General features: G+C 37.3%; 2 protein-coding genes across 8 annotated transcripts in view; one reads left to right on the top strand and one right to left on the bottom strand.

The window, feature by feature from the left end:
- LOC131434811 (UDP-glucosyltransferase 2-like) overlaps positions 1–12837 on the top strand; it is a 235984-nt gene that overhangs the window by 175584 nt on the left and 47563 nt on the right. The gene's annotated exons all lie outside the window — the stretch shown is intronic.
- LOC131434813 (DNA-binding protein D-ETS-3) overlaps positions 1–12837 on the bottom strand; it is a 191447-nt gene that overhangs the window by 161666 nt on the left and 16944 nt on the right. The window contains exon 1 of one of the 2 annotated variants that reach the window (XM_058601977.1): positions 7494–7630. The exons of the other annotated variant lie outside the window; for it this stretch is intronic. Within the exon in view, the coding sequence (XP_058457960.1) occupies positions 7494–7498 (5 nt within the window). The 5' untranslated portion in view covers positions 7499–7630. Of the gene's footprint in view, positions 1–7493; positions 7631–12837 lie in introns of those variants that run through there. 2 annotated transcript variants of the gene reach the window in all.

Raw genomic sequence — 12837 nt, 5'->3', positions numbered from 1 at the left:
AATCTGTTCACACTGCTGCGAACTGTTGCCTACTGCATTCGTTTCGTCGGAAATTGTCGCTATCCCAAAACCCGGATAACCGAAAATTTCATCTCGATAAAGGAACTAAAACGTTCTAAATTGACCCTTATCAGGTTGGTTCAGCGAGAGCAGTTCCACGATGACCTTAAGCTTTTGGAATCGAATCGGTTTGTCTCTCGCAAATCTACAATTCGACTATTAAAACCATTTTTGGATAATGATGGCATCATAAGGGTTGGAGGACGGCTGCACCATTCTGGAGAGTTATACGATGCAAAACACCCAGCTATTCTCCCTACATCCCATCCTTTCACCAAATTGATTATTCTTCATTATCATCAGCTCAGTACCCATGGTGGTCATCGGTTAACGTTGGCGCTAGTGAGACAAGAATTTTGGCCATTGCATGGGAAAAGAGCTGTCAAGTCAGTTCTGAGAAACTGCTATCGATGCTTCCGAACAAACCCGGTTCCTGTTCGGCAACCTTTAGGGCAATTACCCGCTGCTCGAGTTCGGCCTAGTCGTCCTTTTACGATTACTGGTGTGGATTACTGTGGTCCCATATATCTTAAACCGCTCTACCGAAAAGCTGCTCCTGGAAAGGCATACATAGCGGTATTTGTCTGCTTTAGCACAAAAGCAGTGCATTTAGAACTGGCTACTGACCTAACAACTGCCTGTTTCCTGTTAGCACTTCGTCGATTCATAGGACATCATGGATTGCCCGCAGAAATTCACTCTGATAATGGGAAGAATTTTGCTGGAGCAAAACACGAATTATATGAACTGTATCATACGCTCAACAATCCTGGTAGTCGAAAACGCATAGCCACCGAATGCGCTACTCAAGGAGTTAAATGGGTCTTCATACCACCTAGAGCGCCGAATTTTGGTGGGTTATGGGAATCCGCGGTTCGCTGTGCAAAATCTGCAATTAAAAAAGAATTGGGACACCATCGATTGCATTTAGAAGACATGCAAACTCTTTTAGTTCAGATAGCGGCTGCCTTGAACTCTCGTCCTTTGACCCCGCTCACGGAAGATCCTAATGATATAGATGTACTTACTCCGGCTCACTTCTTGATTGGAACGAGTATGAAGGCCTTACCAGAAGAGGATTTAAGCAACGTTAACCTGAACAGGCTCGATCACTACAAGCAAACTCAATATATTTTTCAACGATACTGGAATAGATGGCGTAAAGAATACTTATCGGAGTTGCAAGCATCAGAGCAGAATCGTACATCTACTATCATACGCCCTGGTTCAGTAGTAATTATGTGCGATGAGTACTCCCCTCCCGTTCAGTGGCACCTTGCTCGAGTTATTAACGTACATCCAGGTCCTGATGGAGTAACTCGAGTCGTTACTATACGGACAGCAACCGGAATTTATACCCGGCCTGTATCTAAAATATGTTTGCTACCAGATGACTACTGCACAAATACTTCTGAAATGCGTTCAATTTCGCATGCCCCGGAGGGAAGCAGTTAAAAAAAAAAATACACACTTATTCAACGCCTGCTCAAACAGGCTCACCAGGTGAGTCCCTGTCCAAGAACTCTATTTCATCGTTCATTGCTACCTGTATCTTTTTGTTGTTTCATGTCTGGAACGATATAAACTGTACCTTTGAGCACCACCATGGCAACATTCCTACATCGCAAGAAGTCACTTTTTGGAGATATCAATAAGTTGGAACAACTGAAATGAGCATCCAAACATCCCACAACAATGGTTAAAATGGATACCACCATACCTCCGTATTGTTTCTTTGCTCCTGCTTGGAAAGTCTTGTTAGATTAAAAAAAATTTATGATAGGATTAAGTTAAGCTAAGATTTTGATTTGTTATTGTTTTGAAATGTGATTTCAAGGGGGGCGGCTATGATGGAATCTACAAATTTTCTTCAACTTGCATGCAAGCTACACATCTCTGATTGCTATAAAGGGCTGTTTGGTTGATAAGGCAAGAGTAATCATCCCAACCGATTCAACTCCTCCATCTTACCCGATTCGATCTACGGTAGCTCGAAAGCGGGAGTGTAAGTTAGGTAACACTGATTTAGCGCGTTCCCCCTAGTTAGTATGCAAGTGGTTAGAGAAGGCGGCAGTGGTGATTGATAAAGGAAGCTATATGTCTCACGGAAATAGAACCATTATAAGTAGACTAAAGAAGAGAGTTAAATAAAATAATTAATTATAACATTTTCGGGTTGTGCTAAAACCAAAAATAAAGTTAGCATAAATTATTCTGCAAAAAAAAGGGAAAGAAATATTCAGTTCTTGCACAATCTCCCTCAGACCTAAATTTCAGTATGCTTACGTCCGAAGCAAGTATTGTAATTAAACGAGTGCACTAACACTTTGTTCGTAAGAAATATATTTTATAGCAGAAAAAGATTTTTTTTAATTGTTGAAATAATTTTCAAAAATGTTTTCCGATGAAATATTGTTAATAAGAACGGTATACGACAAAGTTTGACCAAATATTGCCGTTTTCGAAATATGGGAGGCCTTGCCCAATTTCTCAGTTACCATTTTCTTATAACTTTAAATGAAAGTTTTTTTTCGGTTTTTTTAACGATATCAAACTAACTGGATATTATAAGAGGAGAAAGAATATGAAATCATAGAGCCATAGTACTCAAGGAAGAGCAAGGATGTGAAGAATAAAGTGCGGAAAAGTGAGACGTGACAAGGGTCATTTAAGTAAGCAGAAGGCTTCTCGTATCTAAACTTTTACCTTCTACCAGAGGAGTCGAACTCAGGCATCTTGGCGATACGAGTTATCCGAGTCTCTGATATGTCAGAAAGTAAAGGCAAAGGTTGTTTGCCATTTACTGTCCGAACCGGCAAAAGTAAAGTTACGAGAAGTTGTCACATTCTGCCCACGACGGTTTCTCACACAATGTGTTTCATTGTGTTGATATTTTCTCATACAGTTAGTTATAACACCGGAATGGAAGATTTGTCCGCAACTATTGCTTGAGTGCCTGGAGTTGTAGCGTATGGCTATGCGTCCCAGGGTGCAAGCGGCGCACGGACAGCGCTCCATTCATCGCTGTGTGTGATGGAATCCCATCAAATTTTTACTTTCCAATTTTTTTTTATGACTTCTGGTCAGTCAGTTTTTTTCTACTTTTTTCGGTTTTTTAACGATATCTAACTAACTAACGCACTTTATTCTTCACATCCTTGCTCTTCCTTGAGTACTATGGCTCTATGATTTCATATTCTTTCTCCTATTATAATCTCCAGTTAGTTTGATATCGTTAAAAAACCGAAAAAAAGTAAAAATTACTGACTGACCAGAAGTCATAAATAAAAAAGTAAAAAAAAAAATTAAATGAAAGGTATTTTAAAATTCCTCAGTCAAGCATTTCAGTATATCTCCTTACTTCATTATGATTTTTTTGTCAACAGATTCTTTTGTAATTGATACATAAAAATTTAACTTGAACATTATTTGATATTTGGCCCAAGGCCAGGTTATCAATTATAACAATTATGAACAATAAAACCAACATCATTTTGGCGATGACAATGCAAATTTTTGGTTTCACGTTTTATGCCTTTCTTATAAAGAAAGTCTATAAAATCAATGTGCAAATGGACTTTTCAATTGAGGCCCAGATGTCATATACCATTCGATTCAACTCGACAAACTGAGCAAATGTCTGTGTGTGTATGTGAATATGTATGTAACAACAATATGTTTTCACTTTCTCGGAGATGGCTGAACCAATTGTCACAAACTTAGATTCAAATGTAAGGTCTTATGGTTCTATAGCCTTCTGTTGAATTTCATTTGAATCTTACTTCAAGTTCCGGAGTTACAGAGTAATATGTGAAAATTAAGGAATAAATGTGTTCACACTTTTCTCGGCTTTGGAATTTGGGGTGACTAGTGTGAAAATTTATATTTCCGATTACTTACTTACTATCCTCAGATAAGCTGTGACAGATTTTCACAAACTTAGGTCTTATGGTCCCATCCAAAACTTCACAATTTCATCCGGATACGACTTTCGGTACCAGAATTACACGTTGGAGAGTGTTAAAAGTTTGATATCATCAGCAAAAGCAAAAAACGTGAAAAATTTCTATATTGGGCCCGAACTATTCCAATCGTTAGTCATTCTTAGTAGACGACCTATCGAATTAACTCCGGTTATCCTGGTTCCCGATTACCTATTCCAGACGCACCGAGAATAGCCAAAATGTTTGAATAGAAGAATCAGCAACGGTTCTGAAATGTACCGTTTCGGATAAAAAATGTGAGAAGTCATCAATACCTAAAAAATAAATTAAATATAGCTAATTGAATGTATTGCGTCAACTATTGAAACCAATTTCGCTTCAAATAAATTTTTTTTTTTCATTTGTACTTGTCTGATATTATACAACATCATTTAATTCTTCTTTGCTCTGCAAAGAACAGTATTATTCAAAGAATAATGAATTGAAACAATTATAAACTTATTTATGATAGTTGTGATCCAAGGAACTCGCCATAGAGGGTGCCTTGTGCCAAATATTAATAGGAAGGATATTAATAGAAATTGTGTAGGAAAACCGATGCCATTTGGTCCTTACGAGCAAATGAAATTTGAATTTCTGTTGAAAGCAACGCAAGACGATTGCTCGTTTCTTTGCCTTTGCGGAAGCCAAATTGTGTATCTGAAAGCAAGCCATTTGTCTCGACCCAATTGTCTACACGAAAGTGAATCATTTTCTCGAACAATTTGCGGATACATGAAAGCATAGGGGCTTTATTGTTACACGACAAGAGCGCAAGTGATAACTCTACCATCGAAAACGGTGTTTCGATGTAGCGACACGGGAGAAGGGAGTCAGGGCATAGTTTTTTAGCGAAATCGAATATCCAACGGTTGGCATATTCTTCGCTTTCGTTTGTGTTTTTGTTGCGCATTCGTCGAGCTGTATGCCAAAGAGTGCTCATTGATGTTTTTTTTATAATCCTTCTACAAACTGACACCAGTATCCGCGTTTCTTAGCAAAAACTTTTCATTTGTATATTTAACTTAGCGTATTTTCTATAACTATCAAATGGTCCGTTGTCTCTGAGCTCGATGTACGATGATACTTTTTCGAGTTCAATTCTGAGCACTCTTTGTCCCACCACGGGTTGAGAGAATGGATGTTGGTTCTCGCGTCGGATACACGTTTTGTCTAAGCTTGAATCGCGGTATTGACAATCAAGCCAACCAAAAACGCATACTCCTCCTTCGGACGAAGTTCTTGTGTTGTTTCTAGTTTCTCAGACATCGAATTCGCGCAGCATTTCCAATTAATATTTCTTGTGAGGTCGTTTCGTATGATTCGATTGTATCCAATGGTTTTAATGGTTTTGATCGCTACAGTGGGGATCAAGGACTACCTTCCACGTGCAATCCAACCGTAGCGATGTCGAGTAAGAGGATAAATTAATTTCTCCCATATTCAAGATCGTCATATTAAAGTTGTTGCGAATATCATGGAGCACATAGTCGATCTGTTATCATCATAAAGACAACCTTATCCCGCACCGTGTGAGTTAAAGTCTTCTAAAACTAACTTCGGGGCGGGAATGAGATCTATGATATCGCTGAGTCGCCGATGCCTAATCGAGGCTCTTGGGGGGGAATATAGAAGGAAGCATTGTTACATGACATGCGACAACTTCAATACCTGGTATCGGGGAAAGAATATTTCGATAATAAATAGCACATTTTGACTGTCAAAAGTACACCTCCGTATGTGTCATCTGGATTCAAACGAATAATGTTAAAATCGTGGAAATTTTGTGGGTATATCAGAAGTTATCCAAGTTTCGCACAATGCAAATGCATCACATTTCGGACTATTTACTAGAATTATTAAAGGATTTATTTTAGGGATGATACTTCTACAATTTCACTGTAAAACAGTGATTGAATCTTTAATCTCAGGGAATAAGTTAGCCATCGAAGGATACGATCGCTGAAAGTAGGGGCCAATTTGCAGTCATCTGCTTCAAATACGTTTTCACTGTAGGCAGTACATAACATCAAAGAACTTGGTAAGGTACGCGGGTTGGGGGGGGGAAAGTGATACTGTCCCAAGAAGTGATGGGAATTTCTATTTAAAATTTAGATTTACTAGAACAGGTGCGTTTCAAGTTGTAATACCTTCGAAGCCCTACTACCCTTACCCTTACCTTATGAGAGGATATATTTCTCCTCTTCCTAAAGCTATGAGGGGCAGCCGAAATGTACCTTCCAAAGGGTCGTTTGAATCGCTCTCGTCAATTGACAAACAAGCAAAAGGATTCGTCGGCTGTATGGGTGGCGTTTAGAACGTTCTTTCAGGGAACGCTTCATTCTGTCACCACTAATTCTATACGCGGGACATAACGAAAGGTCAAGTGGATCCTCCTTACAATAGAGGCACTTGTCAGTATCCTTACCGCAAAAGACATCCGCATGAGCCCCCTCCCCACAGTTAGCACAACGAGGTTTATATCAGCAATGGGAGGTTGTATGCCCCAATTGTTTGAAATTGGTACAATTCCGCGGTACAAAGAGATAAACAGGCAAGCGAACCCGGTCCATGAGGACGTAGTTGGATAAAGCCGTACCGGCGAAAGAAGTTCGATAAGAATCTGATTGAAGGTAAGATTTTGTCTCATTTGCCTGGTGAAAGCTGGTAAACAAGACCCTAAGAGACACACTGCTTAAGATCTGTAATATCGAGGGCAATAATTAGGGATATGAAATTTTTTTATGTAACGTAATGAATGTTGCTATCCTATCGAATATTATCATTCTTCGTATTCTGTAAGTATTTTGATATTACCGTTCAGAATCAACTTAAAGGTGTATTTGAAATTTAAATATTCTTTCTTGGAGTTCCACGAAAAAATCGTTTCGTTCACACTCTGACGTTGAAGACATCAAAACATCCCTAAATATGATAATACTGTAAATCGGTAGAACGAACCATTCCTTTGTTCAATTCGATGTTTCGTAGCATAATGTAATCATGTATGGCAGCAGCAGAATTATAGAATACGCATTTACGAAAAACGGAAGTAAACGTACACAATCTTACTGAGCAGAGCTCATTTTGTGCCTGGGTTCGTATAGTAGATGAGATAGGCTGACGGTCGGAAGGGCTGTCTGTATGCATGAGAAGGCTCCTGAAATTGTGTATGCGTGGATACACAACAAATGACTGCAAGGCAGCTCTTTCAGCACGAAGGGGAGTTTACGGATCGAGAGATTTATAAACGTAAATCAAACGTTGTGCTTCCGGTAGAATTTACATATTCATGTAGATTACAAACCAAGCTGCAAGCTTTTGTGCAAAGAGACTCTAAGGGGGTAACATTTTTATTTGGCTACTGTAATCCAATAGCTCACGTGACTATCTTTGTGAATGTGAAGAACTCTATCCTAATTTTGTGAAAGAATAAAACTACGCACATACCTCATTTTTATGATTCAAAATATTTGAAAATACTTCATATGCTGTATTCACTTGAACTATTTTATTGCTATTACATTAAAGTTACTTCCACTTTTCGAGACCGATAACGTACGCGACATTCCAAACGAAACTAAATGCAAAAGCATCATCAACAAGTACACTCCGGGTCGAGTGGCTGTCGCGACCTACAGCAAATATGAAACAAAACAAAAATAATCCAGCACAAGCAATTGAGCGTTTCCGGTACCGGACATAAATCGAATTTCAAGCACAAACGCACCACATTGCGGTATAGGTACCATTCGCCGATTCCAGGAATTCCATACAAGTTGAGCTCCTACCAGTCGGTAGTTTGTAGTGTTTTGGCTATCACGCTAAATGCAGAGGAATAGCCCCCTTTGGAACACAGAATCAGCTGTTTTACTGAGTCTGATTCATTCTCATCAGAAAGAGATGAATGCGCCTTGAGTACTTTTATTTGAACCGCGATTAAAAAAAATAGATGATAGATTAAATAACCCAGCACATCTCTGGGTGAATTTTGATCGTCTCGAACGGGGTTTATCTGATGAGAATATAGTATCGAGAGTTATAGTGTTGGCGAACTCAATTCGTTTGTATCTCTTGTTTTCATACTTGTTCTATGCTTAGCTGTTGTCAGATTTCGTAATTAAATCATCATTGATTATGATGCTACACTACACCAGCATGAGAAACGAAAACGCTATCGGAGATACTCAGTGTATCCAGGGCATTGGAGGATTGTTCCTTAAGGGCTTGGAACTGATGAACAATGCGATGCAGTCGGATTTTAGAATGAATATATTTGATGAAAACGAGATTTTTGGCCATTTGCCGTTTGTATACCATGCAATTTGGTTTTTCCAGAGATTCCATTTATAAAGCTTTAACTTTATTACACATATTTTTGAATAAACTGCAAATTATCTGAAAATATTCCGACTGAGATTTAACACGAGGATCAATAAGCCTATATAAGAAAAACTCATATTTTGGTAAAATTCAACTCTTTTCTTCAAAACAGTCTTCTTCAAAAGCAACACAATAAATTCAGCGCTTCTCTAACATTTCAATACCAGTCTTGTAGAACCACCACCAACAAATGTTTCTCTTTAATGTATTGTTTATTGCAATATGAATAAAATTTAAGTTGCTAAGATTTAAGTTGGGTGTTCAGTCACAAGTAGCGATTTTTCAGCTCTATTATATGCATGATTTAATTATTAACATTAGGACATCATTTAGTTCCACAATTCTGTGCTTTTTCGAAGGGAAAATTGTGAACCTACTTGTAATACGTAATGGGGGAATGGAACTTATATACTAACATATTAGCTAAAGCTTGCTTCAGATAGAATTGGAACAAAGACAATTGCCTGTATTTCGGTTATTTATTATCGAATTCAAGATCTTTTTTATACAAATGTAGCGTTTTATTCATACTTTTAAGAAAAAATACGGATAAAATCATTCGTCTCGGTTTCGAAGGTATTCTCGAATTTTTCCTGTAACACGGCTCATTAGGCGGCGCACACCTTCTTCGTCCATCGTTTAGCTATCTTATTCCACCAGGTCGTCATCTGATTGATGTCTTTGACAACCTTTCCCTTTGCCTTGAGTCTTATCTTCATGATTGCCCAGTATTTCTCAATAGGGCGGAACTGGGGGCAGTTGGGTGGGTTAAGGTTTTTCGGAACAAACTGGACCCCTTTCTCTGCATACCATTCTTGAACGACTTTGCTGTAATGATTGCTTGCCAAATCTGGTCAAAACATTACGGAGTGGTCATGGGATGATATGAACGGCAAAATTCGTTTTTGGAGACAATCTTTTTGGTATAGTTCCGATGTCATTGTCTTATTTGTAACGAAAACTTTCGTTTTTTGCCACAGCTGCAAATGCCCTGCCAAACCATAAATTTTCTTGCAAATTTGTCGGCAAAAACAAATTTAAATTTGACTGGAACATCCCTCCGAGCCGTTGTCAAGTAAAATGTTTGACCTGGGATTTGCCCGAAGTCAGCCTTGACATATGTTTCATCGTCCATCAGAAGACACCCGTCGAACTTGGTCAGCACCTGGTCATATAGTTTCCGAGCACCAAATTTGACCACACTATTCTGTTTTATGGTCCGATTTGGCTGTTTGCTAGCTCGATACGACTTGATTCCTTCCCGGAGTCAAGTTCTGCTCACGGTACTATGGGCAGCACCGAATTTACCGGCCAAATCACGGTCCGACAAATTAGGATTCCTCTTAATCGACTTCAAAATGTTACCACGCAGTTTTCGGTCGACAGTTCCACTCCGACGATTGGCTTGAGGCTTCCGAATCGACGTCAATGTTTCCTTATACCGTTTGATAACGCGCCATACGGTATTTCTGGGCAATTTTCGCTGTTTAGCTAGTCTAGATGCAAAACACAATGAAAATCCAAACTTTTGCTCATATTATGGCGCTCCTGGTGGTTTTGGAAGTTCTTGGTGCCCACGTGTCGGGAATTTTGTCAGCTTCACGTATGATTTTTGACATTCTGCATATCTACTGTACTTTGTAAACAATCAACATGGAAGCCGAGAGAAGGAAAAAAATCGTGCACAGTTATTTGGAAAATCAATTGTGGTCTGCATCTAGGCTAAGTAAACAGCTCAAATTGACCAGAAATACCGTATGGCGCGTTATGAAACGGTATAAGGAAACATTGACGACGATTCGGAAGACTTAAGCCAATCTTCGGAGTGGAACTGTCGACCGGAAACTGCGTGGTAACATTTTGAAGTCGATTAAGAGGAATCCTAATTTGTCGGACCGTGATTTGGCCGGAAAATTCGGTGCTGCCCATAGTACCGTGAGGAGAACTTGACTCCGGGAAGGAATCAAGTCGTATCGAGCTAGCAAACAGCCAAATCGGACCATAAAACAGAATAGTGTGGTCAAATTTCGTGCTCGGAAACTATATGACCAGGTGCTGACCAAGTTCGACGGGTGTCTTCTGATGGACGATGAAAAAACCTATGTCATGGCTGACTTCGGGCAAATCCCAGGTCAAAATTTTTTCTTGGCAACGGCTCGGGGGGATGTTCCAGCCAAATTTAAATTTGTTTTTGCCGACAAATTGCAAGAAAATTTATGATTTGGCAGGGCATTTGCAGGTGTGACAAAAAAAAACGAAAATTTTCGTTACAAATAAGACAAAGACATCGAAACTATACCAAAAAGAGTGCCTCCAAAAACAAATTTTGCCTTTCTTTTGATCCCACGACCATCCCGTAATGTTTTGGCCAGATTTGGGAAGCAATCATTACAGCAAAGTCGTTCAAGAATGGTATGCAGAGAAAGATGTCCAGTTTGTTCCGAAAAACCTTAACCCACCCAACTGCCCCCAGTTTTGCCCTATTGAGAAATACTGGGCAATCATGAAGAGAAGACTTAAAGCAAAGGGAAAGGAATAAGATAGCTAAACGATAGACGTGTTACAGGAAAAATTCGAGAATTCCTTTGAAACCGTGACGAATAATTTTATCCGTATTTTTTCTTAAAAGTATGAAGAAAACGCTACATTAGTATAAAAAAGATCTTGAATTCAATAATAAATAACTGAAATACAGGAAATTGTATTTGTTCCAATTTTATCTGAAGCTAGCTTTATAAACCGTTGTCATAAAGTCTCAGTTATTCAAGAGATAAGGAAATACAGTAAATCTCAAACGACTTTACTGGATGAACGATAAGAAAATCAAGCCGGGGTAAAATAAATTATATTATTAATAATAATAAAAATACCCGGTGAACGACCGTAACTAGGTTAAAACCGGGTATAAATAAACGATATGATAATAATAATAATAATAATAATAATAATAATAATAATAATAATAATAATATTAATAATAATAATAATAATAATAATAATAATAATAATAATAATAATAATAATAATAATAATAATAATAATAATAATAATAATAATAATAATAATAATAATAATAATAATAATAATAATAATAATAATAATAATAATAATAATAATAATAATAATAATAATAATAATAATAATAATAATAATAATAATAATAATAATAACAATAATAACAATAATAATAAGAAGAAATTCAATGTGTTTCCTTGTAGAATGATTAAAATTCACAATTTCACGGGTGGAAATAGTTGCTGGGCTCCCCATCCTCTCTCGTAGACAAACGTATACTTTTGTGAGACCCCCTCATCCCTCTGCCCCTAGTGTACGGGGTTTATTAACGGTCCCATACGTTCAACCGAAATAAAATTTTTTATCAGACCATGTCAATTACAAGTGATCGTCAGAAGGTGAAATAACTAAGTCCTAACAAGTTCCTATCTCATACCTCCGCATGTGTGAATAACATTTGGCAAAAGAACGGCCTCGGTAGGGTGCTTTATGCGTTAGTAGTAGAATGAGAGGGTGCGTATTTATATTATTATTATTATTATTATTATTGTTATTATTATTATTATTATTATTATTATTATTATTATTATTATTATTATTATTATTATTATTATTATTATTATTATTATTATTATTATTATTATTATTATTATTATTATTATTATTATTATTATTATTATTATTATTATTATTATTATTATTATTATTATTATTATTATATTATATTATATTATATTATATTATATTATTATCATCAGGGTATCTTACAAGTGAATTAATGGATGAATGAGTGGATTGCCAACCTGAGTCACGTGGGGGAAGCTTTGTGTTTCCCTCTGTAGGTCTGAAATGAGTAAGACGCATTTATGACAAACAATACATCAGGCAGGTTTTTGCTTCGGGTTTCCATAACCATACTTTGACCATATAACAGCAATAATATCAAAGCTATCTGATAATCAAATTCGGAACTAGAGTCTACCTGCATCCACTGAGTATCAGGCATATGAGGAAAGATAATTTATAGCGTTTTTTCAGCATTTGGTACAATTTTCCATTTTGACAAGCAATCATTAAAAAAATTTGAGTAATCATTAAACATAATTAAGCAGACTCCCCTTAGTACTTTTAGGTACTTTCTTAATAAAAAAAAGGAATAATAAACCAACACACGAAATTCTTCCAATTCCAATGGTTTGAGAATATCAAGACTAGTCACTTGAATCACTGAATCAGTTTTCATTTGAATCCCAGGTATGTGGAGATCCGACGAAATGTCCAGGTCCAGATCGTTTACTTCCTGAGCATTAAAAACATTAACTGCTTAGCGGCTCACTTTCAACTGATAAGTTTGCTCTAAGCAGTTCAATTTGAACTGCTCTGCACTAACGAGTCG

The sequence above is a fragment of the Malaya genurostris genome, chromosome 3 (assembly GCF_030247185.1).
Source record: "Malaya genurostris strain Urasoe2022 chromosome 3, Malgen_1.1, whole genome shotgun sequence".
Lineage (NCBI taxonomy): Eukaryota > Metazoa > Arthropoda > Insecta > Diptera > Culicidae > Malaya > Malaya genurostris.
The sequence above is the reverse complement of the archived record's forward strand: the minus strand, read 5'-3'. Positions and strand labels throughout refer to the sequence as shown.